The sequence below is a fragment of the Leopardus geoffroyi genome, chromosome B1 (genome assembly GCF_018350155.1).
Source record: "Leopardus geoffroyi isolate Oge1 chromosome B1, O.geoffroyi_Oge1_pat1.0, whole genome shotgun sequence".
NCBI lineage: Eukaryota > Metazoa > Chordata > Mammalia > Carnivora > Felidae > Leopardus > Leopardus geoffroyi.
Window position 1 is genome coordinate 61306909 of NC_059327.1, and position 27257 is coordinate 61334165.

The window sequence follows — 27257 nt, forward strand, 5'->3', positions numbered from 1 at the left end:
AAAACAAATAAACATTTTAAAAAATTAAAAAAAAATAGAACAAGAATCTTTGGGCACCTGGGTGGCTCAGTCAGTTAAGCATCCAACTCTGGTTTTGTCTCAGGTCATGATCTCACGGCTTCCTGGTTTCCAGGCCCACATTGGGCTCTGCTCTGACAGCACGGAGCCTGTTTGGGATTCTCTCTCTCTCCACTCTCTCTGCCTCTCCCCCACTCATGCTGTCTCTCTCTCTCTCTCTCTCTCAAAATTAATAAATAAACAAAAAAATGGAGCAAGAATCTAAAAGACAGATTAATAGATAGAATATTATTTAATTTTTATGAGACTCAATTCCCAGCCTTTGGAATTATTTCATACCTATTTATTTCGATATGAACTTTCTAAAAAATATTCACCTTCATTGAATCTGAGACAATCAACTTGGGTTTCCTAGAAAGCCAACCCTCATTTCTGCACTGATATTTAAATATATTAAATCATATTTAATTAACTTATATAATTATGACATTAATTTATTTGAACAGATTTTAGGAACAAAAAAAGTGAGGTGGTAAGCATAAAACTCCGTTGACATAAATGAGAAAGTTTGGAGTCATTTATTAGTGTTAAGTGTTTAGCATGGTATAGATATCAGTTATTGCCCTGGACATCAATTGAGGGTGAATTTCCAATGTAATGTTTTCTTGTCAGCCAAAAATTATTTAGGAGAAACTAATTAATATATATCTTTTCTGTAAATATTGCATGTTTGGGTTAAATATCATTACCAAGTAAAGGCGAAGTATAATTTTTTAATCAGTTGAACTTGAACAAGTAAAAATAATCACTGAATTTTCATACTGCTTATTTTCTAGGAAAATATTGAGCAAAAATAAATTCTAACTACTTTGCTCTTCAATTCTTGATTTATTTCTTCTCATAATATCCTATATTGTATATTCTAATTGTTGATTATTTAGTGTTCTATAATATGCTAATAAGTTTTAGTGTATTTAAATGCACACATAAAGTTAAGGGAAATAATTTAGAGTGATGAATGATTTTTGTTTTCCCAAAAGAAAAAGGAAAATTAAGAAAATTAAGTTTAATCTTGAAAACTATGTGCCATGTCTATAAAAGGATTGTTACATCAGACTAATTGCTTCCTTTGTTAAATATTTGGACAATTCTTCCATCTGTTCAATTATAAATAATGAACAATATGATATTGCTGTGACAATGGATATTTTGGCCTTGCTTCTAAACTGTTTCACTGACTAAATCATTTTTCTTCAACTTGTATTATATGAAGAAACTTAACTGCATCTTTATTTTCTAATTTAAAACACCTTAGTACCATAATCAGCTTTGGAAGGTGGCTTTTTGAAACTAAGTGAGCACACTGTATTTTTGAGGGTTAAAGCTCTCGTGTGTATCCATACTCTAAATACCTGCCCCATCTTCTCCTAGAGATTGCAGTATGGATTATGTTATATAGAACTCTCTTTCTTTAACCTTAACAGAAACATAGGCTTACTTTCTTGGCTTGTTCAAGACTCTTGAGTTACATATATTGGTAGCTACCATTCAATGAGTTTAGGACAAAGTTATGACCAATTTCTAAATTTGTATATTGATGTATTTTTGAGATTTTAACCTTTTTATTTTTGTGTTAGTGACCATATGTTAGCCTTTCACAAAACTCAGGTTGTATTATAGGGTGGGGTTTTTTTTGTAATTTTTAAAATTTATTTATTTGTAACTCCTTAGGAAGTTGAAAAACTGGCAAAACTATGTCTGTTCCACACATTTGCCTTTGAAATACTGATCATTAATAAAATCTAAATCTAAAAGATTTTGATCCACTGGTATGTGACTGTCTTACCCATTTCAGTGACTGTATAAGCAAGATATGTATTTTCTCACCATCTCTGTATAATCACTATGTGTTGTAATGCTCTTTAATTTCCCTCCACCCTAAATTCTGTCTACCAAGGAAATTAGTCTTGTTATGTGAACTGGCAATGGACTGAATACACTGTTGCCCCTGAAGGAAGCCAATTAAACAAAAGCAAACTGTGCCTTTCAGAAAAACAACACACATATTTCAGAAAATGCTTCATAAAAATGATCCAAAAAGGTAAATAAAGAATATAAAGTAGAATGAAAAGGTATAAACAAATATTCTGAAATATGGAAGGAGAAGCCAAGAATAATAAGGTGAAAAAAATAATAAAAGAGAAATGGAAAAATTTCCCAAAATGTTGAAAGGCATGAATCCACAATACAGGAAGTATAATGTGTACCAACTAAAATAAATAAGAAATTTAAACATAGACACATTGTAGTAAAATAACAGAGTCTCAAAATAAAATCTAGTGAAACAAAAAATTAAATATTATGTCATTAGACCAACATAAATTATCTCAACAGGATTAATGCGATTCAGAAAATAGTGGAAATATACAATTTAAATATTGAAAGAAAATTAAAGACAATTCAAAATAAGTACTTCAGGAGAAAGTATCGTCCAAATTTGCTACACAAAAATCTTTGAAAAGATTGTACAGCACAAATACCCAATGCTTCTGATTGCAAGATGCACAGAAATACGAGTAACCCATGGCGTCCTTCCTCCAAACAATATCCCATCTTTCATTTCCACATCTTTTGACTTCCAGAGAATTTTTCTGTAAGTACACCACTCCATCAACCTTTCCAACTAGTTTGTCTCATGCAGCATTTAATTAAGGCTAATTGGAAGGAAGCTCCAAGCAGAAGAATGAGAGCAACCTGCATACAATGTTGACCTCAACTCAGAGTGCCTGGGTGGCTCAGTCAGTTAAGCATTCTACTTCGTCTCAGGTCATAATCTCATGGTACATGGGTTCAAGCCCCACATCGGGCTCCCTACTGTCATCTCAGAGCCTGGAGCTAGCTTCAGATTCTGTGTCTTCTTCTTTCTCTTCACGCTCTGTCTCTGTGTCTCTCAAAATGAATAAACATTTTTAAAAAAGGGGAAAAAACCCAATATTGACCTCAACAGTGTCTCCCTTTCCCACTCCGGGGTCATGACCCAATCACCTGAACAAATGCCTGCTAGGAACAATGTGGTATCATTGATCACTTCACCTAAGATCAGTGCCAAATTTGTATCAACTTTTCTAATTGGGTACCTCATGTTGTAGAGAGAAATTCCTGTCAAGGTGCTCATTAAAAAAATGAGTCTGGTATGCCACCTGGAACTGAATAGCCAAGTGTGATTCATTTAGGAGAGATCTCAGTTTTCTGAGAGCCACATGATCCACTGGTGGTGCTTCCTAAAGCAGGTGAAGTTCTCTTAGACCACCGCTGAGGTGCAAATCACCACGTTTTCTGTATGGAGGCAAATGAATGCCTGTTTTCCATACAAGATAATAGTTCCAACAGTACACATAGTGTTGTAGAAACAAAATAATGTTAAAATGGGTGTGACCTGCAAGTCACAACTACATTTTTCTGTGGACACAGATTGACAGTGCATCAAATGTGACCTTCCAGCCCACTAGAAGATCTTTGATTTTCCAGTTGAATTAGCATAATTGATTCTACTCCTTATTTTTGGAGTGATGCTTGAAAGCAGTCTCTTCAATCTGTCCAATTTTTGAAGCAACCAACTGAATGGCATTCAGCCATCTCACTGAATGGTGGAGAATGGAGATGGGAAAGACTTCTGGCGGTATTGGCAGGTGCCTTGGATGAGAGGTTCAGGATTTGGTGCCATCCCTTTCTCTTTCTGATAGACTTCTCAGTTAGATTAAGCAGAATAGAGAAAAACATATCGAGGGAAAGGAAAATCCACAGTTAAATTTAAGGCACTTGCGACACTTTGGGAAAGCCATACGAGGCACTTTCCTTGAGGAGGAACGAAATAAGGGTGGGTCTGAAAGACAAAAGACCATTAAAGTCTCACCCTCTGCCATTTCTCCCAGAGTCTAAGGGTCCCCTCCCTAGGCACTGAGGTTGTCGCTCTCACTCTATAAAGACAAAATTAGTGTGCCCCAATATAAAAATTAAAATTTCCCCTTTCTTCCTATCAGCTCCTAAACACTACACATGAACATTTCATCTACAAGAGTCCACCTGAGGAGGGACAAGGGGAATAGAAGTTAGAGAGAAGCATTTTGTTTGCAACTTTTAGCTTCATGGACTACTGTCAGGGGACTTAAGTGAGCAGTGTGATCCAGGACCATGTTAATCCAACAAGATAATCCAAGTGGCTGAATCAGAAATAAGCCTGAATTCCCACGATTCCCTTTGAACAGGCTGTCACCTGCAGGATACGGCAACCAAGCCAGCCTGACTTTGCCATTAGGAGAAGGAAAGAAAAAGCCTGAATATTGAAAATAGGTACCTAGAACGTCTTTTCATCTTGTTAGTTACTAAGGACCCACCCGAGAGGCTTAAATTCCCTTTCTGGGAGACAGCAAAATTCAGTGACCAAACTGCTTTACTAAAGTGAAGGAGGCAGTCAGAAACCTCTTTGAGGAGATTTTTGAAGAGACCATGCAAATGCTTACAATATCTGAAACTTGTGGATAGTAAAGGGCATTAGATACCTTACCTGTCACCCTGTTTAGTAATTTTGTGATAAAAGTTTCACAGCTGTCAGACTACACATAATCCAAAAACTCAAACACGTGATGCATGTTTGTTTCAAAGGACAAAAGGACGTGGCCAGAGTCAGTAGATAGTACTGGAATAGCAATAGCATCGCCTGAAAAAAATTTCAACAGAGACTTGTAGCTGAAAGAGTCCATTAGGGTTGTGGAGCCCTAAAGATAGGGAGTATGATACAGCATGCTGGACAGCTTCCAAATAACGCCTGTTGGTTTAGTTGATATAAAGGAACAAGCAAAATGTCCAGGAGAGGAACATACACGTTTCAAGACTCAAAAAGTCCAGTTAGGTACTGGGACTGCTTTATGGCACTGATGATGAAAGGAATAACAGTTTTCCTTCACTAATGGTGAGACTGAGCATTGTGAATCCACCCAAATAGTCCTAAGAAACTTCACTTAGCAAGCAGACTTGTGAATTTTTTCAGGAGTTTATTCAGCCATCCCTGCTGGTGGAAGTGTAATAATACTATAGTCAGAGTCATTGAGACTGAAGCTTTTGACATTCCAACAAGTAGGGCATCATCTGTATGGGAAAGTGGCAACAGTGGCAAGGAGGTTTTCCCCCTAGAAAACTCTTGGCTCTTGGCTATATCTTGATAAGGGAGACTTTACGCTGATACTTATCAGACAGCAAAGTATAAACATATAGCACGTTAATACCTGCTATATGTTCAGATGTAGAAGCAACCGCAACATATACTGAGTTGGTCCTAAAAATCCTCACAAGAAAAGTCACGTTGACTTACCTTCCATATTGTGAATGTGCCCAGATGCCACAGTTGAATCCAGGGTCACCTTCCCCAACAGAATCAGGCATGATGGATGGTGCTTGCATCCAACTTAGCCATACACGTTTGAATCTCTTCCCTAGTCCAGCATTCTTCAGTACATTTGGATGACTGCACACAGCCTTCTGTCTCATTTGGAAATAGAGAACCCTTGATCCTACTGTCAAGATAGCACCACATTCCTCCTCCTGGCTGGTGGCTAGTAAACAATAACCAGAGCACTATTTAAATAGATTCAGCCAACCTTAGCTCTTGCTGTTCAGGCTCAAAATTTTCAATAACAGATAGAACACTGGATGATCCTTTTTCTACTTTTGGCTCATGACTCAGGTGAGAGCATTCTGAGAGTTCATTACTGGGTCTTGAACAATCTTCTCATAACTTCTAATCTGGTCCATGGAGCTTAGTATCCTTTCATTTCCAGAAATCTATATCTCTGTGAGCATCCCATCCTCATTACCAAAAGAACTATGAAAGGTCTGAGATGTTTACCCTACTTGCAAATAGATGCCAGGGTTTATACATGCTAGCAGAAGACCTAAGACTCCTGGGTCAGAGACAAAGTAATTTATTACTTATGACACAAGGAGCATAATGTTTATATTTGTGTCAATTCTCCTTCTCCCATGAGTCCCACAGACACGACGCGGAGTAACACACACTGGGTTTGTGTCACAGCTAAGGAAATCTGGATATTTCAAAATGGGCTGTAAAGAAGCCTGCTCAAACTTTGCCTTGTGGGGAGACATTATTTTTATTTTACTGGGAAGCAAACAAATCTGCCTTTTCTTCCAGATAGGAGGCAGAATTATCACTGTCTTGCATAGATATTACTGTACAAACAAAATTGAATAGATAATACAAAACAGAAGGCTATCAGTGCCTCTGCTCCTAAGATGTAGGGAAACACAAGAGATCTATAGGGACGTGTTCTCCAATACTACAAAATAATAAGATAGCTCTACAATGTCTGGAAAACTAGATTTCCCGATAAAAGTCGTAACAGATGAAAAGGATTACTACAAAATGATTAACATGTTAATTCACCTAGAAAATCTAATAGAAGAAATCTAATCTTGTAGGTATATAATAAAAATGGTTTCAAGGTATATAACGCAATTTCTACAGGGAGACATTGTCAAATGTCACTCGCACATTGTGAGGTTTTAGCTCTCCTCTCCTAATAATTAATGGAGCTGTAAGGAGAGAGAAAAAAAAATTAGGTTCCTTCCCTCCCCTCCTTGGCTCAGAGTAAGTCAGTGAATCCACTGCATAGTGGTGAATGGAGAATGGTTGAGCCTTGTAATACAGTATGGCGGTGTGACTGTGCTTAAGAACATGGTGTATTTCGTGGGGAATATTCCTGGAAGTTCTATGCTGAAGAGATGGCCAGCAAGGTTGTTAGATGCGTTCTGTTGGGCAATTAAGAAAATAGAGGGATCGTATAAGCAAATCCATGTTTTTTATTGTTGGAGAGAGTACTTACAAACATGGAAAAGGGGAGGCTGGACAGAATCTTGAGATGTTGGATTGGAATTGGAGATATCAGTATGAATGCATGTTGGGTTTTTGTATCAGATAAAAAATATATAGACACATTTGGAATTGGTTATAGATGTATTTGTATTGTGTGTATCCTAGAAGGATACTTGTTTATTTATAATACTTAATAAATTATTAACTTCTGAAAGGTTAACTAGTTTGCTACCACCATTCTACCACCTCTGTCTCACCTTATCCTTGTCGGTTTTCGTTTTTATATGCACCTTTCCTACACAAACTGATCCCTCATAACGTTTTGGCCACCCCAGTTAGCAGGTCCATCTTCTTTTCCATAGTCGGCTTTGCCAGGATTCTTCCTCTCCAAAAGCGTATGACGAGCTGTGGTGGTCTTAGATGCACCTGTATTCCTGTAGTGAGTCAACAGAGGGCCCTCTGGAGGTAGTGTCTTCTCAGGTTACTCCCTCAGGTTTACTCAAGAGGAATTATTACATGGTGGAAAAACTAAGCTTTGTGTGTTTGTATCTTTGTATCAAAACTCATTGCACCAGCTCTTCCCTATCTTTCCCTTTTAGCACATGCCAAAGTATATCACTGCTACCAGTGCATAAAACTGTTTAGATGCTATAGACCATTAAGCCTATATCTTAGTTATAAGAATAGTACATAATTTAAAATAGGTTCTTGGTATTTCTTAAGCATAATAAACAAAAAAATATCCTCAAGTTTCATGTCATTGAAATGGTTAAAATAAAAATTTAAGTGCGTAAGCCCCATAGACATTGAAATGTATGCCCAAACTACCGCAATTTAGTATTTTTATGTTTGTGTAACTATTAAAGTCATCAAAATTTTCACGTCTTCAGAGTATTTTCTCTTGTTAGCTAAGTTTAATTTTCTGCTCTGAATCCTTCATCTCCTCCTGTGTTCTTTTAAAATGCATCCCTTGTTACTTATTGACATTCTTTTTAAAAAAAAATTACTCCCATTTATATCTGTTAATGCAATTTCTTCTCTTATATCCTCCTAATGTGGGGGAGTACATAGCATCATGGTCTTCTATTTTCATCCATTTCTTAATTATTTTTAACCACTCCGTACCCTTCTGGAAGAGCCTGAGTTGGTGTCTGTCAAAGTGCATATGAAATACTAACATAAATAATGAAACTAGAAATCAATAGTAAGTTACAAATGATTTCATTACTTTTATGTATATATCAGTCATCAAACAACACGGTTTTTAATAGGTTTTATTTTCAATGAAACTACTGCTGATATTGAAAGCAACATTTGTCTGGAATAATTTAAATAAGAATCTTCGTTTGATGACAGAATTTAATAAAACCTGTGAGAAGGAAATAATTATAAAATAAACACACTATATTGTTGATACTTAAATTTTTTAAATTATTACCACATTTTGAATTCTGGGATATCTGTTTACAACGATGGCCTTACAATGATGAAAATGCATAGCTGAATGCTCCATTGTGCACACAGATCTCAAAATAAGAGACGCTTGATAATATATGATCTTATAACTCAATTAAATAATTTTGTGATACGAAAAACAGATTTTTTTTCAACATTTATTTATTTTTGGGACAGAGAGAGACAGAGCATGAACGGGGGAGGGGCAGAGAGAGAGGGAGACACAGAATCGGGAACAGGCTCCAGGCTCTGAGCCATCAGCCCAGAGCCCGACGCGGGGCTCGAACTCACGGACCGCGAGATCGTGACCTGGCTGAAGTCGGACGCCCAACCGACTGCGCCACCCAGGCGCCCCAAAAACAGATTTTTTTTATATGTATATATTCACAATCTCAACCGAAGTGAGGGAGTAAACAATCCTGACCTTCTAGGGCTACATTGGATTAGGTTGATTTTAAGACAACCCCCTATACACCTGTGAACACACTTTGATACTCTTCAAGGAGAAACCATCCCCCAAACAGTATTTCCTCAGTTCTGAGTCCATAGTTTATGTGTCAAGTGGTTTTCTCCTTGGCATGTTCTCAGGTTGCACTACAACGTATTGTAAGGTTTGTGCCAAATGATAAATTTCCTTGGGGAATTTTTGTTTAATTTTGGAAGAAAAATATCTATAATAATAACTAGAGATATATTAGTTCAAAGAGTAAACTACATCTAAGAGGATATGTTCAGTAAAATAAGGATTAAATGTACTATTGTTTTATTTTTTTCTCGGCAGCTCTTAGTCAGATAGTCTAGTTGCCAACTGTGCAATATCTTAACTGGCCCATGATTACATGACAGGGATTGTAAATTTATTAACCTGGGTTAAAGCTCCTTTGCTATCCCCATGTCATCTCATCTCAGCTTAAATGCAACTAGTCTTTATAATACCCAACTTCTAGACGTCTGATAGAAACTGTATGAGGTGTAAGGACTAAAGGGAAATTGGCTTACATATCATTCAGCCTTAAAGATTGCTTAAGTTAAGGACTTTAACATTCTTAGGATCCCGTTGGTCCTTTTCTCGTTTTGATTTTGCTTAAATAGCATCTGTGCTCACATCTCTAGTGTTATCCCTGTAAAGGGACAGATCTGAATAAGCATATGGGAAGACTTTAACCACCTCATGTCATAGGACTCTCACCTTGTGCTGAGGGAGGTATGCTATAACATTTGTATGTAAAAATCAGTTCCCCCAAATAAGGTTTCTGGTGAGAAAAGGAAGTTTACTCACAATAAGTAAGGTGTTATTTCTGAAGGAAAAGTATAGTGACAAACAGAAAACAATGGTGTAGTGTCCACTTCATTGCATAGGGTTGCCACAGATTTTTGCTATGCTTAGCTCCCGCTTGTCATTTATGCTACAGTAATGATGTGTGTGGGTAATTGGTAAATCCCAATGAATGAATGGATTCAAGTCTAAATCAAGTCTTTTTTTCTTTCTCTGGTTGTCTTTGCATGTGAAACACCAGAGTGGGAATCAGAGAACCTCAACTGGAGGACATTTACTTGCAGAGGGGTTAGCTATAGCTGCCTATGAGGAATTCTATTCATGAGAGCTCTTAGACATGATATTGGCTGTCTAATGTATTAAAGGTGTGGAATGTAATACATTAGCCAGTCCAAGGTAGATTAAAGCAAATACTAAAAAAAAAAGTGATTCATGATATTCCAAATTTCCAATTTATTTTTTCACTTGTATCAAAATTTTTATCACCACAACAAGAAATAGAACATAAGTAATAGAAAATTACCTACTGCTAATTATATACTTGTTCTACATGAGAAGCACTATAAAGTAGGCTCAAATCCTATTTTAGCCATGCATTTTTGATCAGTTGCATAAAGTTCTCCAAACTTCACTTGAAAAACTTATTTTAACGTTTATTTATTTTTTTTTGGGGGGGGACAGAGAGAGACAGAGCATGAACGGGGGAGGGGCAGAGAGAGAGGGAGACACAGAATCGGAAACAGGCTCCAGAAAAACTTATTTTAAAAAATATATCTATCCTACCTCATTCATCAGAATATAATGCATCAAAATTGCTTAATACAGTGTTGACACATAGCGATACCTCAATTAAAGTCGTCATTTATAAACTATGTATTTGGTTGTGTTAGCTGATATGTACTTTAAATTTAATGTTAAATTTAATTTTAAATTTAATGTTAAATTTAAATTTAACATTAAATTTAAATTCCTGGATAATTTCAGTACTTGAAGCCTGTGGTTTATACCATTGCTTTTTATCTTACATGCATTACTTTAATGAATGACCAAAAAGAAAATACTAATGAAATATGGAAGGAGTCTTGAGAGTTTAGTTACTTATTCATTGTCTTTTGATTGACTAGTGCTTAAATCGGGGCATTATTGACATTTGAGGTCATATAATGCTTTATTTTGGGGGGCTTATCTGTGCCCTGCAAGATCTTTAGCAGTCTTTCTGGCCTCTGACTAGTAAATACCAAGGGTAATCCCTCCCGCATAATTTTAGCGGTTTTCCCAAAAACCATTTCAAGCTGTCCCCTGGGGCAAAACCACTCCAACTGAAAACCTCCGATTTAAGCCATCCAACAAGCTCACAGTGATTGCATTATCTTAAAAACTGTAATAATAACCTGTCTCAGTGTTTATTACCCTGATGGTTGGGGTCTTTTCTATGAGCAGACTAGATCTCTCCTATAGTAAAATTAAATTTTCTCCTTTGATATATAATCCAGCAAATGATTTTAACTTACTTTCCCTGACAAATGGCAACTTTGACCATGGAAAAATCATTTTGCAGGCTTGCTTTTCACAGTAACTCCTAACTTAAGAATTCTTAATGCTCAGGGTCTTAGATAATCAGGAATGCATTAATCATGTCTTTCTCTACAGAATTTCCATTTTTTGGTAATTATAAACTAATGAGCATGCCCTTTATGTGATATTTCAGTTCACTTATACCTTTATAAATATTTCAGCTTTGTGATAATTAAGTAAATTGAATGTCATTAATTAGAAATCCAATCAGTAGATGTAGCTAAAAAATATTTTAAAATAGTGCTTTTAATGTCCTAATATTCTTTGAATAAAATTCTTTATGAAGATATTTTTATTTCAAAATCAATCCATAAGGAAATAAAACTAAATGGCTTTCCAATTACAGGAAGCTAGATTCTTTTTTTTTTTTTTTTTTAATTTTTTTTAACGTTTCTTTATTTTTGAGACAGAGAGAGACAGAGCACGAACGGGGGAGGGTCAGAGAGAGGGAGACACAGAATCTGAAACAGGCTCCAGTCTCTGAGCTGTCAGCACAGAGCCCAACGCGGGGCTCAAACTCGCAGACCGCGTAATCATGCCCCGCGCCGAAGTCGGCCGCTTAACCAACTGAGCCACCCAGGCGCCCCAGGAAGCTAGATTCTTATAACTATAAACATGGGTGGATTTGCTATCTTTCTCATTCTGTTGGTCTTTGCAGAAATGCATACAGAAAAAAAAAAAAGTTTGGTAAAATCATTCTGAAGAAGAAATTGTTTTATTTATAAAGTAATTCCTTTTAAAAACTATAATTTCATCATATGCAAATTTTAGACAGCTTTGAAGTTTGTGTTATGTCAAAGAAAGTTATCTAAGAGGTAAAACCTTTTTAAACTAACAACTCATGTATTTCTGTTGTTCATTTACTTATTTTTCTGGCTTTCATTTTCTTCAAATAAAAAAAAAGCACTTTTAAAATAAACCACATTTAGAATGTAAAGGGGTATGGTGCAACACATCTTTGAAGGGAGCTAACATTTTCATATTTTAAAACTCAATATTAGCTATAATTAATATTGACTTTTGGCTTTGTCTGCTCACATTTACAATTGTTCTTGAACTTTTCTTAAATTGTGTCATAAGTCAGAATTTTCATATGACCAGATTCCGAATTCTGAAATATTATGTTAAAAGAAGTTATAGTAAAATATATATATATATATATATATATATATACACATATATATATATATTAATTTGAAGTCTCAAAGTTTTATATAACTTATCTGGCTTTCATTAAAGTGCTCATAATTTTTACTTTTTTCTACTTTTGATTAGCTATTGGGCATTTTAATTATATTTAAAATCCATTGAGATTTTATAAGTCAAAATCATTTCCTTAAATTACTGAAACATTGAACAATAAAAAATAATTTCTTTGAAGGAGTTTATTCCTCTAAAAAAGGCCCACTAAGCCACTACAAATAAATTCCAAGTGTAATAATTTTTACTCATTTGTTGAAAGTCTAGTTTTGAATTTCGCCTGTCCAGTAGAGAGTTATTTGACCAAAAAAAAAAATGTTGTACAGATATGAATAATCTGAATAGTCATTGGGTGTATTCAGTTCTTCGTATCAGCTGAAGCTGAATTAAATTAGTCACTGGTGCATTTGTCGATTGGAGCCAGAAAGTCTGCCCTATTTAATTTTAAAATAATTTGCACTGAGTAAATTTCTTTAGTAGCCACTAAAGAAATCACATTACTTCAGAATTAGCAAGATCTATTTCTTTTAAAGTAGGAAAGTAATTATTGCCTCTTAAAAGATGGAGTAGGCTTACAATTTTTTAAATCATGTCAAATTATGCAGTTATGAAATATTAAGAATGACTTCAGGTACTTAGGCTTAAAATTTTACAAAGAGTAATGTTTATAAAGAAAAGCAAAACAAAACTAAGCTAACCTAAAGTAAAAACGAAACAAAACAAACCCAAAAAACCCTCAGAACTTCATGTTCCATAATAATTTTGATTGTTTGAGTTTAATTTCATTCAGCTTGTGTTACATTTACTGAGAGCTCAGTTCATGGTAACTGTTGTTCTAGGAAAACTACCTATTTGATTTTTCAAACTCAGTAGATTCCATGTTACTATCCCAGTTACGCATATGAAAAAAATCGAAGTTCATAACATTCAAGAAATTAGCTCCAAATACCACGGTTAGAAATTAGAACTTATAGATATTTTTTTTTTAATTTTTTTTTCAACGTTTATTTATTTTTGGGACAGAGAGAGACAGAGCATGAACGGGGGAGGGGCAGAGAGAGAGGGAGACACAGAATCGGAAACAGGCTCCAGGCTCTGAGCCATCAGCCCAGAGCCCGACGCGGGGCTCGAACTCACGGACCGCGAGATCGTGACCTGGCTGAAGTCGGACGCTTAACCGACTGCGCCACCCAGGCGCCCCTAGAACTTATAAATTTGAAATCAGGTGTAATGTTCTTCATTCCATGCTATTCATTTGCCTTTTTCCATAGCATGTGTAATAGAATCAAATAGCATGTGACTTTGTATTGATTTAACTAAATGTATCTAAATAACTATTTTCTTTTCTCTTTGTATGCAGTGCAAACTAGAATATCAGGCATGTGTCTTAGGAAAACAGATCTCAGTCAAATGTGAAGGACGTTGCCCATGTCCTTCAGATAAGTCCACAAGTACAAGCAGAAACGTTAAGAGAGGTAAGTGATAAACATTTATTTATAGTTTTACATTTGTTTTCTGTATTAAAATGTTTTGCAATAAATGTTGGCATTAAAATGAAGTTTACTTCGTTTATTACTTCCTTTACTTCATTTATTACATTGTAAATGAAGTATTTTTTTTTCTTTAGTCTCAATTATTTTAGCAAGCGACATTTTTCTACAGGGATTTCTATTTATCTTGATAGTAACACTTGGATGCTTCTTTTCTACATGTTCACCATATATAAAAAATCTAAAGAAATGTCTTTTATAAATTACTGTGTCTAAAATGTGTTTGACATTCCTTTTTTCTTTTGGAGCAAGTCAGTGGTAAAGCAGTGAGTGACAAAAGAGTTTGATCAGATGTGAAACTGGGCAATTAGTAAGAAACTTTTAAAATAAAGAGGTCTACCATAAAAAAAAATATATATATATATAAAACATAGTGTGCATGAAATATATATATATATACATATATAAAGAGGTCTACCATAAATATATATATATGTATATATACATATATATGTATGTATGTGTTTATATATATATATATATATATATATATATATATATACTGTGTGTGTTTGTGAGAAAATTTTCCTACAGAATAGTTTAATTAATTAAACTTTCTTTTGATTAGGTCTAGAGTCCTTAAATCTTTATTTTTATTGGTTTGATGTATAATAATAAAATAATGAAATACATTTAACTCCGTATGTGTTATTATATAAAATTTGACCTTTTGCAGATTATTTGTTGTCGTTCACACCATATTACTTACATGTTTGAGGTACTGTTTATGCCTTCAAAAATATCTCTATAGCTCCTTGTTTCAGTTCTTCATAACTTTAGATGAGGAAGGATATGTAGGGAATACATATTCCTTTAAGTGAAAGATTATTTTAAAGAGCATTATCATCAACATTTATCACATATTTTATAAGCATATGAATATTATAATTTAATAATTATTATTGTGGTTTCTTAATGAAGACCATTGATTTTTGTACTTTTTTCTGAAAAAATCAGTAATGGATACATGCACAGGAAATATATTAGTTAAAATGAAGTCCATTTGATACAAATTATGTATTTTCTTTTTTTTTAATTTTTTGTTTTTGTTTTTTGAGAGAGAAAGAGGAGGGGAAGGGGCAGTTGAGGGGAGCACAGAGGAATTGATCAGACTCTGCACTGTCAGCACAGAGCCCGACGTGGGGCTCAAACTCACAACCCATTAGATCAAGACCTGAGCTGAAGTCAGACACTCAACTGACTGAGCAACCCAGGCACCCTTAAATTATGTATTTTCTTAAACATGGTATACCATGATAACAATTTTATTATAGATAAAATGTTTTGTTTTGTTTAAATTCCAGTTAGTTGATATACAGTGTAATATTATTTTCAGGTGTACAGTATAGTGATTATAAAACTTTTGAACTTTAATTATACTATTTATATTGGTCATTACTCATTAGGTAATATTTAAGACAATTTAAAAATGAAAACTGGGGCGCCTGGGTGGCTCAGTCAGTTAAGTGTCTATCTTTGGCTCAGATTATGATCTCACAGATCGTGCTGACAGCTCAGAGCCTGAAGTCTGCTTTGGATTCTGTGCCTCCCTCTCTCTCTGCCCCTCCCGTGCTCGTGCTCTCTCTCTCTCTCTCTCTCTCTCTCTCTCTCTTTCCCTCTGTCTCTGTCTCTCTCTGTCTCTCTCTCTCTCTCTGTCTCACAAATAAACATTTATAAAATGAAAACCTATGTTACCATATCACTTTTAATAACACAACTAGGTCAATTTTATTACTCAAAAGTAAATTGATTTGCAAATTAATGCTAAGCTAGTGCTCTGACATTAGGCAATGTGCATGAAGACAACAACTGGTGGAAGAAGGAGTGTAAAGCTGCCTCCCAGGAGCCCTGTTCTTGAAACCTCACCTCTGTTGCCTTACACCAGCCTATGGCCAGTGTCAGAGCATGGTTCCTTCTGGATTCCCCCCCCCCCATAATCCCAATCCACTCCTTCTAGCATAGTCCAAATAAGGATGTTTAACATGACCTTGAGTAAGTTAATCGACCCCCATGTAATTAAGAGCTAATTATAGTTTTCTTTCAACTGAACTACTTCCATATCTCTGTCTTCCTCATACCCACTCCCTGTTTACTTAACTGAATACGTTTTCCTCTGAAACTCGCTTCAGGTACAAAGTAAGTCCTACCTTGGTATTCAATATCCATGTCTCATTCTTTTCATTGGAGGCTATTAAGAACACTTGAAAAGGAGTAATCAAAATTAGCGCATACCTCTAACACATCACACCCTTCAGCAAAGTTTCCCTTCAGTAAGATTCCCTGCATGTGAACTTACTTTTGAATGAGAAGATAGGTTTGAGGTTGATCAATTTACCATATTCTCCCACAATCTGCAAAAAAAGAACTTAATATGCATTGAATATGGAAGGTAAAATATTTAAGAAAATGATCCTTTGTGAATAAACAATGATTATGTTTCATGTTGCTCAGATTCTCTGTACAACATCTATATTAGGATGTCAAGAAGGAGCCTTTACTTAAAGTAGTATCTCGGGGAATAAAGATCATTTGTGTTCAAGTGTGTGTGGAAAGAGAGGCAAGAAGAATTTAAAATAATCCTGTTCTGATGGATTGTCAAGGCAAAGCAAGTACAGGATTTTGCTAACTGCTGTGGAAAAGCAGTACAGAAAATTGTGAATGTCATTCCTACACAGTGCCAAAGGCCAAGAGAAATGGGAAATGTAAAACTCAGTTCAGTATCATTTCTAATCTTTCAACCGTCATTTACATTAGAAGCATGCCTTTGGTTGACTGACTTAGGAAGTGCAGGAAACTCTATTTAATAGCATCTCTGTTTTAGAAAAAGCAAGGAAGAAACTACCAGCGATGAACTAGTTTTTTTTTTTTTTTAATTTTTTTTTCAACGTTTATTTATTTTTGGGACAGAGAGAGACAGAGCATGAACGGGGGAGGGGCAGAGAGAGAGGGAGACACAGAATCAGAAGCAGGCTCCAGGCTCTGAGCCATCAGCCCAGAGCCTGACGCGGGGCTCGAACTCACGGACCGCGAGATCGTGACCTGGCTGAAGTCGGACGCTAAACCGACTGCGCCACCCAGGCGCCCCAACGATGAAGTAGTTTTTAAATCTTTCTGACTTCCTACGTTTGAGGTCAAATTGACAACAGATTATGTTTTCTATGTTAAGAGCCGAATAAATTCTTCAAATCGACTTGTATTATATTAAAACAAACAAAATATATTTCCTTTAGGGACGCCTGGGTGGTTCAGTCAGTTAAATATCTGTCTCTTGATTTTGGCTAATGTCATGATCTCATGGTTTGTGGGTTTGAGCCCTGCATCAGACTCTGCACTGGCAGTACGGAGCCTGTTTGGGATTCTCTCTCTCTCTCTTTCCTTCTCTTTGCCCTTCTCCTGCTTGCATATTTTCTCTCTCCCTCTCTCTCTCTCTTAAAATAAATAAACTTAAAAACATACACTTCCTTTATATAAGAAAAAATTTCATTTCTCCTCTATTCTCCGAATGTATTCAATAATGGATGTGCATAAATTGGTCCAAGTGTATACATTCAAGAAACCAAAATTAAAAAAAAAAAAGAAACAGTTTACAGCGGTGCCTGAATGACTCAGCCAGTTAAGCATCCGACTTCAGTTCAGACCATGATCTCACAATTTGTGGGTTCAAGCCCGTGTCAGGCTCTGAGCTGACAGGCCTGAGCCTGGAACTTGCTTCAGATTCTGTGTCTCCCTCTTTTTCTGCCCCTCCCCCACTTACTCTCTGTCTCTCAGAAATGAACAAATGTTTAAAAAAAAAAAAAAAACAGTTTGCAGTTTTGAAATTCCAGATTCTGAATTTGTATAGGTAAATAAGCATATCTGTCTCTCTTCAATCAGTAACTTAACTGTACATTTTTTTTTCTGTTTTCCTAACCCATAAAATCAAAATTACAAAGACCAAATGCTTCTAGGTCCCTGTAGTGTATTACTTTCTCCCCCCTGGCCCCCCATTTTTTGAAAGTTTATCATTTGATCACAAACACAGAATGATTATTTGGAAGGTTGATCAACTTTATTCAAAGACTATTGATTGACATTTTAGATGATTTTTAAAGCTAATATATTTTATATAACCATGTTAATATGAGATTCATAGTTGTGATCATGGACCATGAATAGACCATTTTCCACAGAGTTTGCATGTAATATGTAATGCAATCCCAAATCTTAGAAGGGACTTGCAGGACCAAAGATAGACAGCAATGGAAAGGACCTTAGAAAGTGTTTATTTTGCAGTTGGTAAATCCAAATTCAAAGAAATAAACCCTAGATATATCTTAAATGATTTACACAACAGTTGTCTGTAAGCACAGTGAATTTTAGACCTATGATATGCCATAAGTGCTCCATTAGGTTATTCAGTTGACTGGCTAGATTCAGAAAACCCTTTAAATGGCATTTCCTTTAGGTTTCAAATTTGAGTATTCTAATCCTCCGAATACTTTTTTTTTGGTAATTATGGGTTTTATATAGCTATTATGGCTTTACTTATCTAATCTCTTAAATTTTTATTAATTAAAAAAATTTTTCGTTTATTTTTTGAGAGAGAGAAAGAGAGAGAGCATGGGTGGGCAGAGGGAAAGGAAGAGAGAGTATCCCAAGCAGGCTCCGCACCGCCAGTATAGAGCCTGACGTGGAGCTCGAATTCACAAACTGTGAGATCATGACCTGAGGCGAATTGAGAGTCAGATGCTTAACTGACTGAGCTGCCCAGGTGCCCCAAATTTTATTAATTTCAAATAATATCACTCTGATTCTGTTTATCCTCACCCCTAAGATGCATCTAAACACACTCACATAGCTCCATAATTTGAAATGTTGGATTGGAGTGGAGATAGCAGTACGGATGGAGAAGAACCCATAAAAGATTTCCACATTATCACAGAGGCAAAAGAAAATAATTTGGTGAGGATGTGGATGAAAGGGAACCCTTGTACACTGTTGGTGGGAATGTAAATTGGTGCAGCCATTATGGAAAATAGTATGGAGTTTCGTCAAAAAACTGAAATCAGAATTACCATACAATCCAGCAATCCACTTATGGGTATATATCCAAGGAAAGAAATCAGTACCTCAAAAAGATATCTGCATTCCCATGCCCACTACAGCATTATTTACAATAGCCAAGATATGGGAATAACCTAAATGTTCACTGATGGACGAGTAGAGAAATAGGGATATTTAATATCCCATTCCGTGTGTATACTAACTAAAAAAGAAGTTTCCCGCCAAATTCAGCAACCTGGATGAACCTGGCAACAACACTACGCTAAGTGAAGTAAGCCAGAAAAAGAAAGAAGAACTGTGTGATCTCTCTTATATGTGGAATCTAAAAAGTGTTGAACACATAGAATCAGAGAGCAGAAAAGCGGTTACCAAGGGTGAGGAGATGGGGGAAATGGGAAATGGGGGACATGGGTCAAAGGGTGCAAAGCTGCAGTTATGAAGGTTGCATTAGAGATCCAAGGGACTGCATGACGACCGTGATTAATAACGTATTGAATATTACAAATTTGCTAAAACAATAATATCAGGTGTTCTCACTACACATAACACACACACAAAATGGAAATTATGTGAGAACCAGAAATGTTAATTAGCTTGACAGGGTGACTTACAGAATATTAATAAAAATATGCAAACTGATTTTTGGGGGGCTGTGGTTCATAGTTTCCACTACATCCTCACCTGCATTTTTTTTGTACAACTCAAGTTTCCTTTTATCAGAAGCTGGGAATCATGTAACTCAATCTGTTTCTCATTTTGCTTCATTCTCTAAGAGTATTGGAATTAAATAGATACCCAATTACAGTAACTTAGCCTGCATGCTACATTGCTTGCTCCTAATTTTGATTTGTGTGTTTTGTGTGTATGTGTGTGTGTGTATGTAATTCTTTTATAGAATTTCTTTCTGTTTTATTGTGTTGTTATCCTGTGGAGGTAGCATTATTTATTTGCTAAGAGTATAGATTTTAGAATTACAATTCTGCTCTGGGTGTGCAACCTTTGGTATTGTATTTAAATTTATGAGTCTCAATTTTTTCATTGGCAAAATAGAAAAATATATAAATCATATAGATTTATGGATGTATTTCCTCAAATTAAACCATCTTTGAATTTCTCTTTCATTTTAATTGATGACACTTTTAAATGCTGTTGAATTCAAATAAATTGTAGACTATTTTTCATACATTAAATGTCATTTCAAATTTTACTTTCTATGTGTTTTTTTAATCAGATTGGGCACAAAAAATTGGAGTTTTAATTTCTTTATAGTTAATAGTATTTATACACTGCAAATTAGAGTTTGCATTCAGAATTTGACATAACTCTGCAGTAGAATTATGTGGCCTAGAAGCTATTACTGGTTGTTTTCTTTGATAAATCTTTCACATTCTTTTCACAGCTACTGGCCTTTGCAGTGTGTGTGTGTGTGTGTGTGTGTGTGTGTGTGTGTATCTTTTTCATACAGTTATGTTAATTTATGCTTTCTCAAATAAATGTCTGCTTATTTAGATTTTAAATGTATTAACCTAAGTTATTCAGGATGTTATTTTTGTAACTAAAAACATGCTTTCTGGTCATTTAAGATCTTCAGGAAATATATATATATATATATACATATATATATATATATATATACACACACACACATATATATGAATATATAAATTAAATTTTTATTTAAATTCTGATGAGTTTACATGCAGTGCAATATTGGTTTCAGGAGTAGAATTCAGTGATCCATCACTTACATACAACACCCAGTGTACATCATAACAAATACCCTCATAATGCCTATCACCTATCTAGCCCATCCTCCCACCCACCTCCCTCCATCAACTCCTAGTTTGTTCTCTGTCTTTAAGAGCCTCTTATGGGGGTGCCTGGGTGGCGCAGTCGGTTAAGCGTCCGACTTCAGCCAGGTCACGATCTCACGGTCCGTGAGTTCGAGCCCTGCGTCAGGCTCTGGGCTGATGGCTCAGAGCCTGGAGCCTGTTTCTGATTCTGTGTCTCCCTCTCTCTCTGCCCCTCCCCCGTTCATGCTCTGTCTCTCTCTGTCCCAAAAATAAATAAACGTTGGAAAAAAAAAATTAAAAAAAAAAAGAGCCTCTTATGGTTTGTTTCGTCTCTCTTTTGTCCTTTATTTCTCCCCCCTCCATATGTTCATTTGTTTTGTTTCTTAAATTACATATATATATATATATATATGTTTCATATATATATATATATATATATATATATATATATATATATATAGCTTTTTTTTTTGTTTCAGAGGTAGAATTTAGTGATTCATCACTTACATATAACACCCAGTGCTCATCCCAACAAGTGTCCTCCATAATGCCCATCACCTATCTAGCCCACCCCCCACCCACTGCTCCTCCAGCAACCTTCAGTTTCTTCTCTGTATTTAAGAGTCTCTTATAGTTTGCCTCTCTCTCTTTTGATCTTATGTTTTCTTCCCTTCCCCTATGTTCATCTGTTTTGTTTCTTAAATTCCACATCTGAGTGAAATCATATGGTATTCATCTTTCTCTGAATGATGTATTTGGCTTAGTATAATACACTGTAGCTCCATCCATTGCAAATGGCAAGATTTCATTCTTTTTGATTGCCAGGTAATATTCCATCATATATACATACCACATCTTCTTTTATCCAGTCGTCAGTCGATGGATATTTGGGCTCTTTCCATAATTTGGCTATTGCTGATAGTGCTGCTATAAACAATGGAGTGCATGTGCCCCTTTGAATGAGTACTTTTGTACCCTTTGGATAAATACCTAGTAGTGAAATTGCTAGGGTAGTAGGGTAGTTTTAGTTTTAATTTCTTGAGGAACCTCCATACTGTTTTCCAGAGTGGCTGCACCTGTTTGCATTCCCACCAGCAGTACAAAAGTGTACCCCTTTCTCTTCATCCTTCCCAACATCTTTTATTTCCTGAGTTGTTAATTTTATCCATTCTGACAGGTGTGAGGTGGTATTTCATTGTGGTTTTGATTTGTATTTCCCTGGTAATGAGTGATGTTGAGCATTTTTTCATATGTCTGTTAGCCAATAAACAGGCATCACCTGTGTCTTCATTCCCTCATTGTTTTAGCAATTATAGTTTTGTGGAATTCATTTATTTAAAGACTCCTAAGGGCGCCTGGGTGGCGCAGTCGGTTAAGCGTCCGACTTCAGCCAGGTCACGATCTCGTGGTCCGTGAGTTCGAGCCCTGCGTCAGGCTCTGGGCTGATGGCTCAGAGCCTGGAGCCTGTTTCTGATTCTGTGTCTCCCTCTCTCTCTGCCCCTCCCCCGTTCATGCTCTGTCTCTCTCTGTCCCAAAAATAAATAAACGTTGAAAAAAAAATTTTTTTTAAAAAAAAGACTCTTAAATTCTTCTGTACTTGCCTTTGCTACTTAGTTTATATCAAAAATTATGTGTATTCATGTGATGTTGGCATTATGCTACTAGAAAGTTAGAAGAAAAGTTTTGATTCATAATGTTGTTGCCGAAGGTGACACAGAAACATATTTCTCAAACACTGACCCTTGATGTCAGCCACACATTTTTAAGAACAATGGGTTTAACAACAATTACAAGGACATCGTGCTTGCTTTTATTCTTGTTTGGGATCTGCATCAGGCACAAGGTAGAGAAGGCATTTTTGTGAGTCCCTCTTGTATCAGAGATCATTGGTGCCCACAAAAGTTGTGTGTGGAGTCAGAGATCAACATAAACAAAAAGAGCTCTCCTTGTAATGAAAAACACCTAATCTAAGACTAATTGAAATATTTTTAAACACATTCAGGTAGCTAAAGGTTTGTAAAGTCTTTAGTTGTCTATCAGTATGCTAACTAGAAACTTGATAGGTTTTAACCACAAAAAGACAAAATATGGGGATGAATTCTGTGATCTGACACAGCCATTTTTTCTGTATTCACTTCATTGCTCTGGATCCTGCGGAGCCCTATTAAGAAACATAATTTACTTAATTATTGTGCTCTGATTATAAATGAATGTATTTAAAGAAAGAACATTGAGTAAGAACTTATTTATGCCTTTTTCCAATTGGCAAAAGCATTAGTTTTAACATTTATTTCTCATATGGATTTTTAAGATCCCCTGTATGATGGAATGAATTTTCAATAGGAAACAATGAACATCAGTGAATTAAAATGCTCTTAGAACATGCGTATTTGTCAATGAAAAGTAATATTCATAAATGATAAAATTTCCCATAATTTTATTAGATTCACAGAAAAATAAAATTAAAGAAAATTATTGAGAAGTGTTAAATGATAATTTATAGTAAAAATGAAGCATAATCCTTTGGAATATTTGAAAGACATTTCTAGATTAAAATTAATATTTGTTCAGAAATAGAACATAACCTGGAAAGGGATGGTTTTATTTATTTTTAATTGAAATATATTTGATACATAACACTAAATTTAAGGCATATACATGTTAACTTGATACATTTATATATTATAACATGATTGCCATTGTAGATGTAATTAACACCAATCATGTTACATAATTATAATTTCTTTCTAGTGATTAGAATAATTAAGTTCTAGTCTCATAACACATTTGATGATTATAATACAACATTATTTTCTATTTGCTGTACTGTAAATTAGGTCTTTAGGTATTATTTACTATTTATTGCAAGTTTGTACCCCTGAATAACATATGTCCTATAACCCTACCCCTCATTAACTGGTAACCACCATTTTACTCTGTTTTATGATTTTTTTTTTTTTTACCAATAAGTGATAGCATACACTGATGATCATACAGAATTTGTCTTCCTCTGTCAGATTTGTATCACTTGGCATAAAATGCACTCAAGGTCTAGCCATGTTGTCACATGTAACAGGATGCCCGCCTTTCTTATGGCTGGAAAATATCCCATTGTGCGTATATATGCAATTTCTATTTTTTAGTATAGTTGACAATGTTACATTAGTTTCAGGTGTACAACATAGTGATTCAACATCTCTATAGTTTATGCTATGCTCAACATATATGTAGCTCTCCTCTATCACCATACAGCACCATTACAGTATCTTTGCCCATATTTGGAAAGGGATGGTTTTAAATGTGGAGATTACTGTAGTTCTTCCCTAAAGAAATATTTTTTGTGTTGCTATTTAGGTGATTGATTTCAGATTTTACACAAATATTTTATTTTCTGTATAAAATTATTGTGTGGTTAATATTTATCTTCCCTGTGAATTCTAGTTAGAAATTTTATATCTTGAGTTTATACAGGTATATGTTTTCAGGTATAAATGTGGGGATAGCCTGTATTAGTTCTTATATTACCAAAGGGCTATTTATATGTAGTCTTCATTTAACTCCTTTCAAGTGTATATCTAATATGTTATTTCAAAATAATTCTTTAAAAAATGTTTATTTATTTTTCTTGAGAGACAGAGACCACAAGCAGGGGGAGGGAGGGAGAGAGACAGGGAGGAAGAGAGAGAGAGAGAGAGAGAGAGAGAGAGAGAGAGAGAATCCCAAGCAGGCTCCATGCTGTCATCACAGACCCCAACAATGGGGCTCAATCCCACAAACTGTGAGATCATGACATGAGCCAAAATCAAGAGTCAGACGCTTAACCGAAAGAGCCACCCAGGCTCCCCTATTTGAAAATACTTGTTTACAACTTGCAATATAAACACTCCTTCTAAAAGCAGGAGTGATAGTCGCTATTATTTAACAAGTATGGAATGGGTACCAGAAAATCAGAACTGACACAAATGCAATCAGAATCAATGTCCACTGTGATATGCTCTGCACTTATAGTTGACTTTGGAGACAACAGAAAGAAGTCAGAAACTGAACATTTCTGGATTCAAAATGGATATTTTGAGACTTATGAGTTTGATATCAGCCAACCCTTTTCCTGAGATTCCCATGGTAAAATGTGTACATTTCTTGAAAGAACAAATAAAATTACCCTGAACAGAGGGATACTGTTATCTGAAATGTTTCTGCCTTTGAAACTTTATTATACTGGTCTCATCTTTTGTACTGTACAGATTTGTATCCTAACCCAGAAACCACAATTCATTCAAGCTTAGTGCCAGGAAGAAAATAAATAGTAATTACATAATCACAAATAAAGTTATGAAATCACACTGTTTCCATTAATACACATGCCCATTGCCCCCCTAGCCACACAATATTTATCTAAAAAAAAGTATATTCTGCCCTATATTAAACAATTCTGTTCTCCAATATTAAAGAGAATGTAAGATTATGACATGTTTGCTATTCCACTTCTAATATAGAATTATAATTTTTCAATAATTTTTCTGAGCCTGCGTGGCTCAGTTGGTTAAGCATCCGACTTTGGCTCAGGTCATGATCTCCTAGTTCATGAGTTCAAGCCCCACATCGGGCTCTGTGTTGATAGCTCCGAACCTGGAGCCTGTTTTGGATTCTGTGTGTGTCTCTCTCTCTCTCTCTCTCTCTCTGCCCCTCCCTTGCTTGCACTCTTTCTCTGCCTCTCTTGAAAATAAATAAACATTAAAAAAAAGAATTATAGTATTTTTCCAAATGTGAAAGTGAAGCCAATTTTTTGTACTTAAAAGATCTTCTGAGAAGTTTGTTTTTTTTTTGAAAATAAAGGAATTATAAAATGTATTTAAAGTTAGCATCACATATTCTGAATAGCCTTTTAGAACAATATTAAATTATAGTTTCTTCATGTAGCTTTCCAGCTCTTTGCAAAACTTTCAATGAGTTCCCAGGATCCTTATGATAATTTTAAGCCTCAAAATAAGAAAGGAAAGCAAAGTCAATGAAGTATTTGTATAGTTCCATAAAAAATGGATTGGATATTTCAGAAGACAGGAAAAAATAGACTATCAACTTCAGATATATATATTTTGTACAAGAGAGCATGAGCCAGAATGAATTAAAAACAAAATAAACATAAGAATATATTCTCCTTCTGTAATATATATTTAGAATGAGTCCTTTAGTTGAACTTAAGACACTGTATGTATTACCCTATACTTCTTTATTTGGTGATACTACTTTTAACACTTTTGATGAATTACTGTTAATGAGTTTACTGAATGACCAACTTTATCTTAGTAATGTAATATATTCTGTTATTTATGTATCAAATTATTTTTACATTGCAAATTTCTAAAATGAAAAAAGAAAATAATTGTGTGATTGATGCTTTTTTTTGGTTTCAAGTTTTTATTTACATTCTACTTAGTTAACATGTAGTGTAATATTGGCTTCAGAGTAGAATTTAGTGATTCATCCCTTACATATAACACTCCGTGATAAACACAAGTGCTCTCCTTAATGCCCATCACCCATTTAGCCCATCCCCTGCCCACCTTTCCTCCTGCAAACCTCAGTTTGTTCTCTATAGTAAAGAGTAAAGAGTTCCTTATGGTTTCCCTTCCTCTGTATTTTTCTTCCTTCCCTCATTTCATCTACTTTGTTTCTTAAATTCCACATATGACTGAAATCGTATGATATTTGTCTTTCTCTGACTTATTTCACTCAGCATAATACATCTTAGTTCCATCCATGTCACTGCAAATGGCAAGATTTCATTTTTTTATAGCTGAGTAATATTTCATTATACACACACACACACACACACACACACACACGTATCACATTTTCTTCATCCTTTCATCAGTTGATGGACATTTGGACTCTCCATAATTTGGCTATTGTTGCCAATGCTGCTATAAACATGGGAGGGCATTTGCCTCTTTGAATGAGTTTTTTTGTATCCCTTGGGTAAACACTTATTAGTACATTTGTTGGGTAGTAGGATTCTATTTTTAACTATTTGAGGAAACTCCATACTGTTTTCGGGAGTGGCTGAACCAATTTGTATTCCCAACAACAGTGTAACAGTGTTTCCCTTTTTCCATATCCTTGCCAATGTTGCTTTTGCTTTGTTAATGTTAGCCATTCTGAAAGGTGTGAGGTGGTATCTCATTGTAGTTTTGATTTGTATTTCCCTGATGATGAGTGATGTTGACCATCTTTTCATGTATCTGTTAGTCATCTGTATGTCTACTTTAGAAAAATGTCTATTCATGTCTTCTGCCCATTTCTTAACTAGATTATTTCTTGGGTGTTGAGTTTCATAAGTTCTTTGTAGGTTTTGGATACTAACCTTTTATCAAATATGTCATTTGCAAATTTCTTCTCCCACTCCATAGGCTGCCTTTTACTTTTGTTGATTATTTAATTTGTAGTGCAGAAGCTTTTTA

The 27257-nt window shown here is 35.2% G+C and overlaps 1 protein-coding gene across 4 annotated transcripts in view; it reads left to right on the plus strand.

Annotated features, from left to right (window-relative positions):
- Positions 1-27257, plus strand: part of SPOCK3 (SPARC (osteonectin), cwcv and kazal like domains proteoglycan 3) — a 483277-nt gene that overhangs the window by 315449 nt on the left and 140571 nt on the right. For all 4 annotated transcript variants that reach the window (XM_045463719.1, XM_045463712.1, XM_045463701.1 and 1 more), the window contains one exon: positions 13771-13885. In XM_045463719.1, the coding sequence (XP_045319675.1) occupies positions 13771-13885 (115 nt within the window). The remainder of the gene's footprint in view (positions 1-13770; positions 13886-27257) is intronic.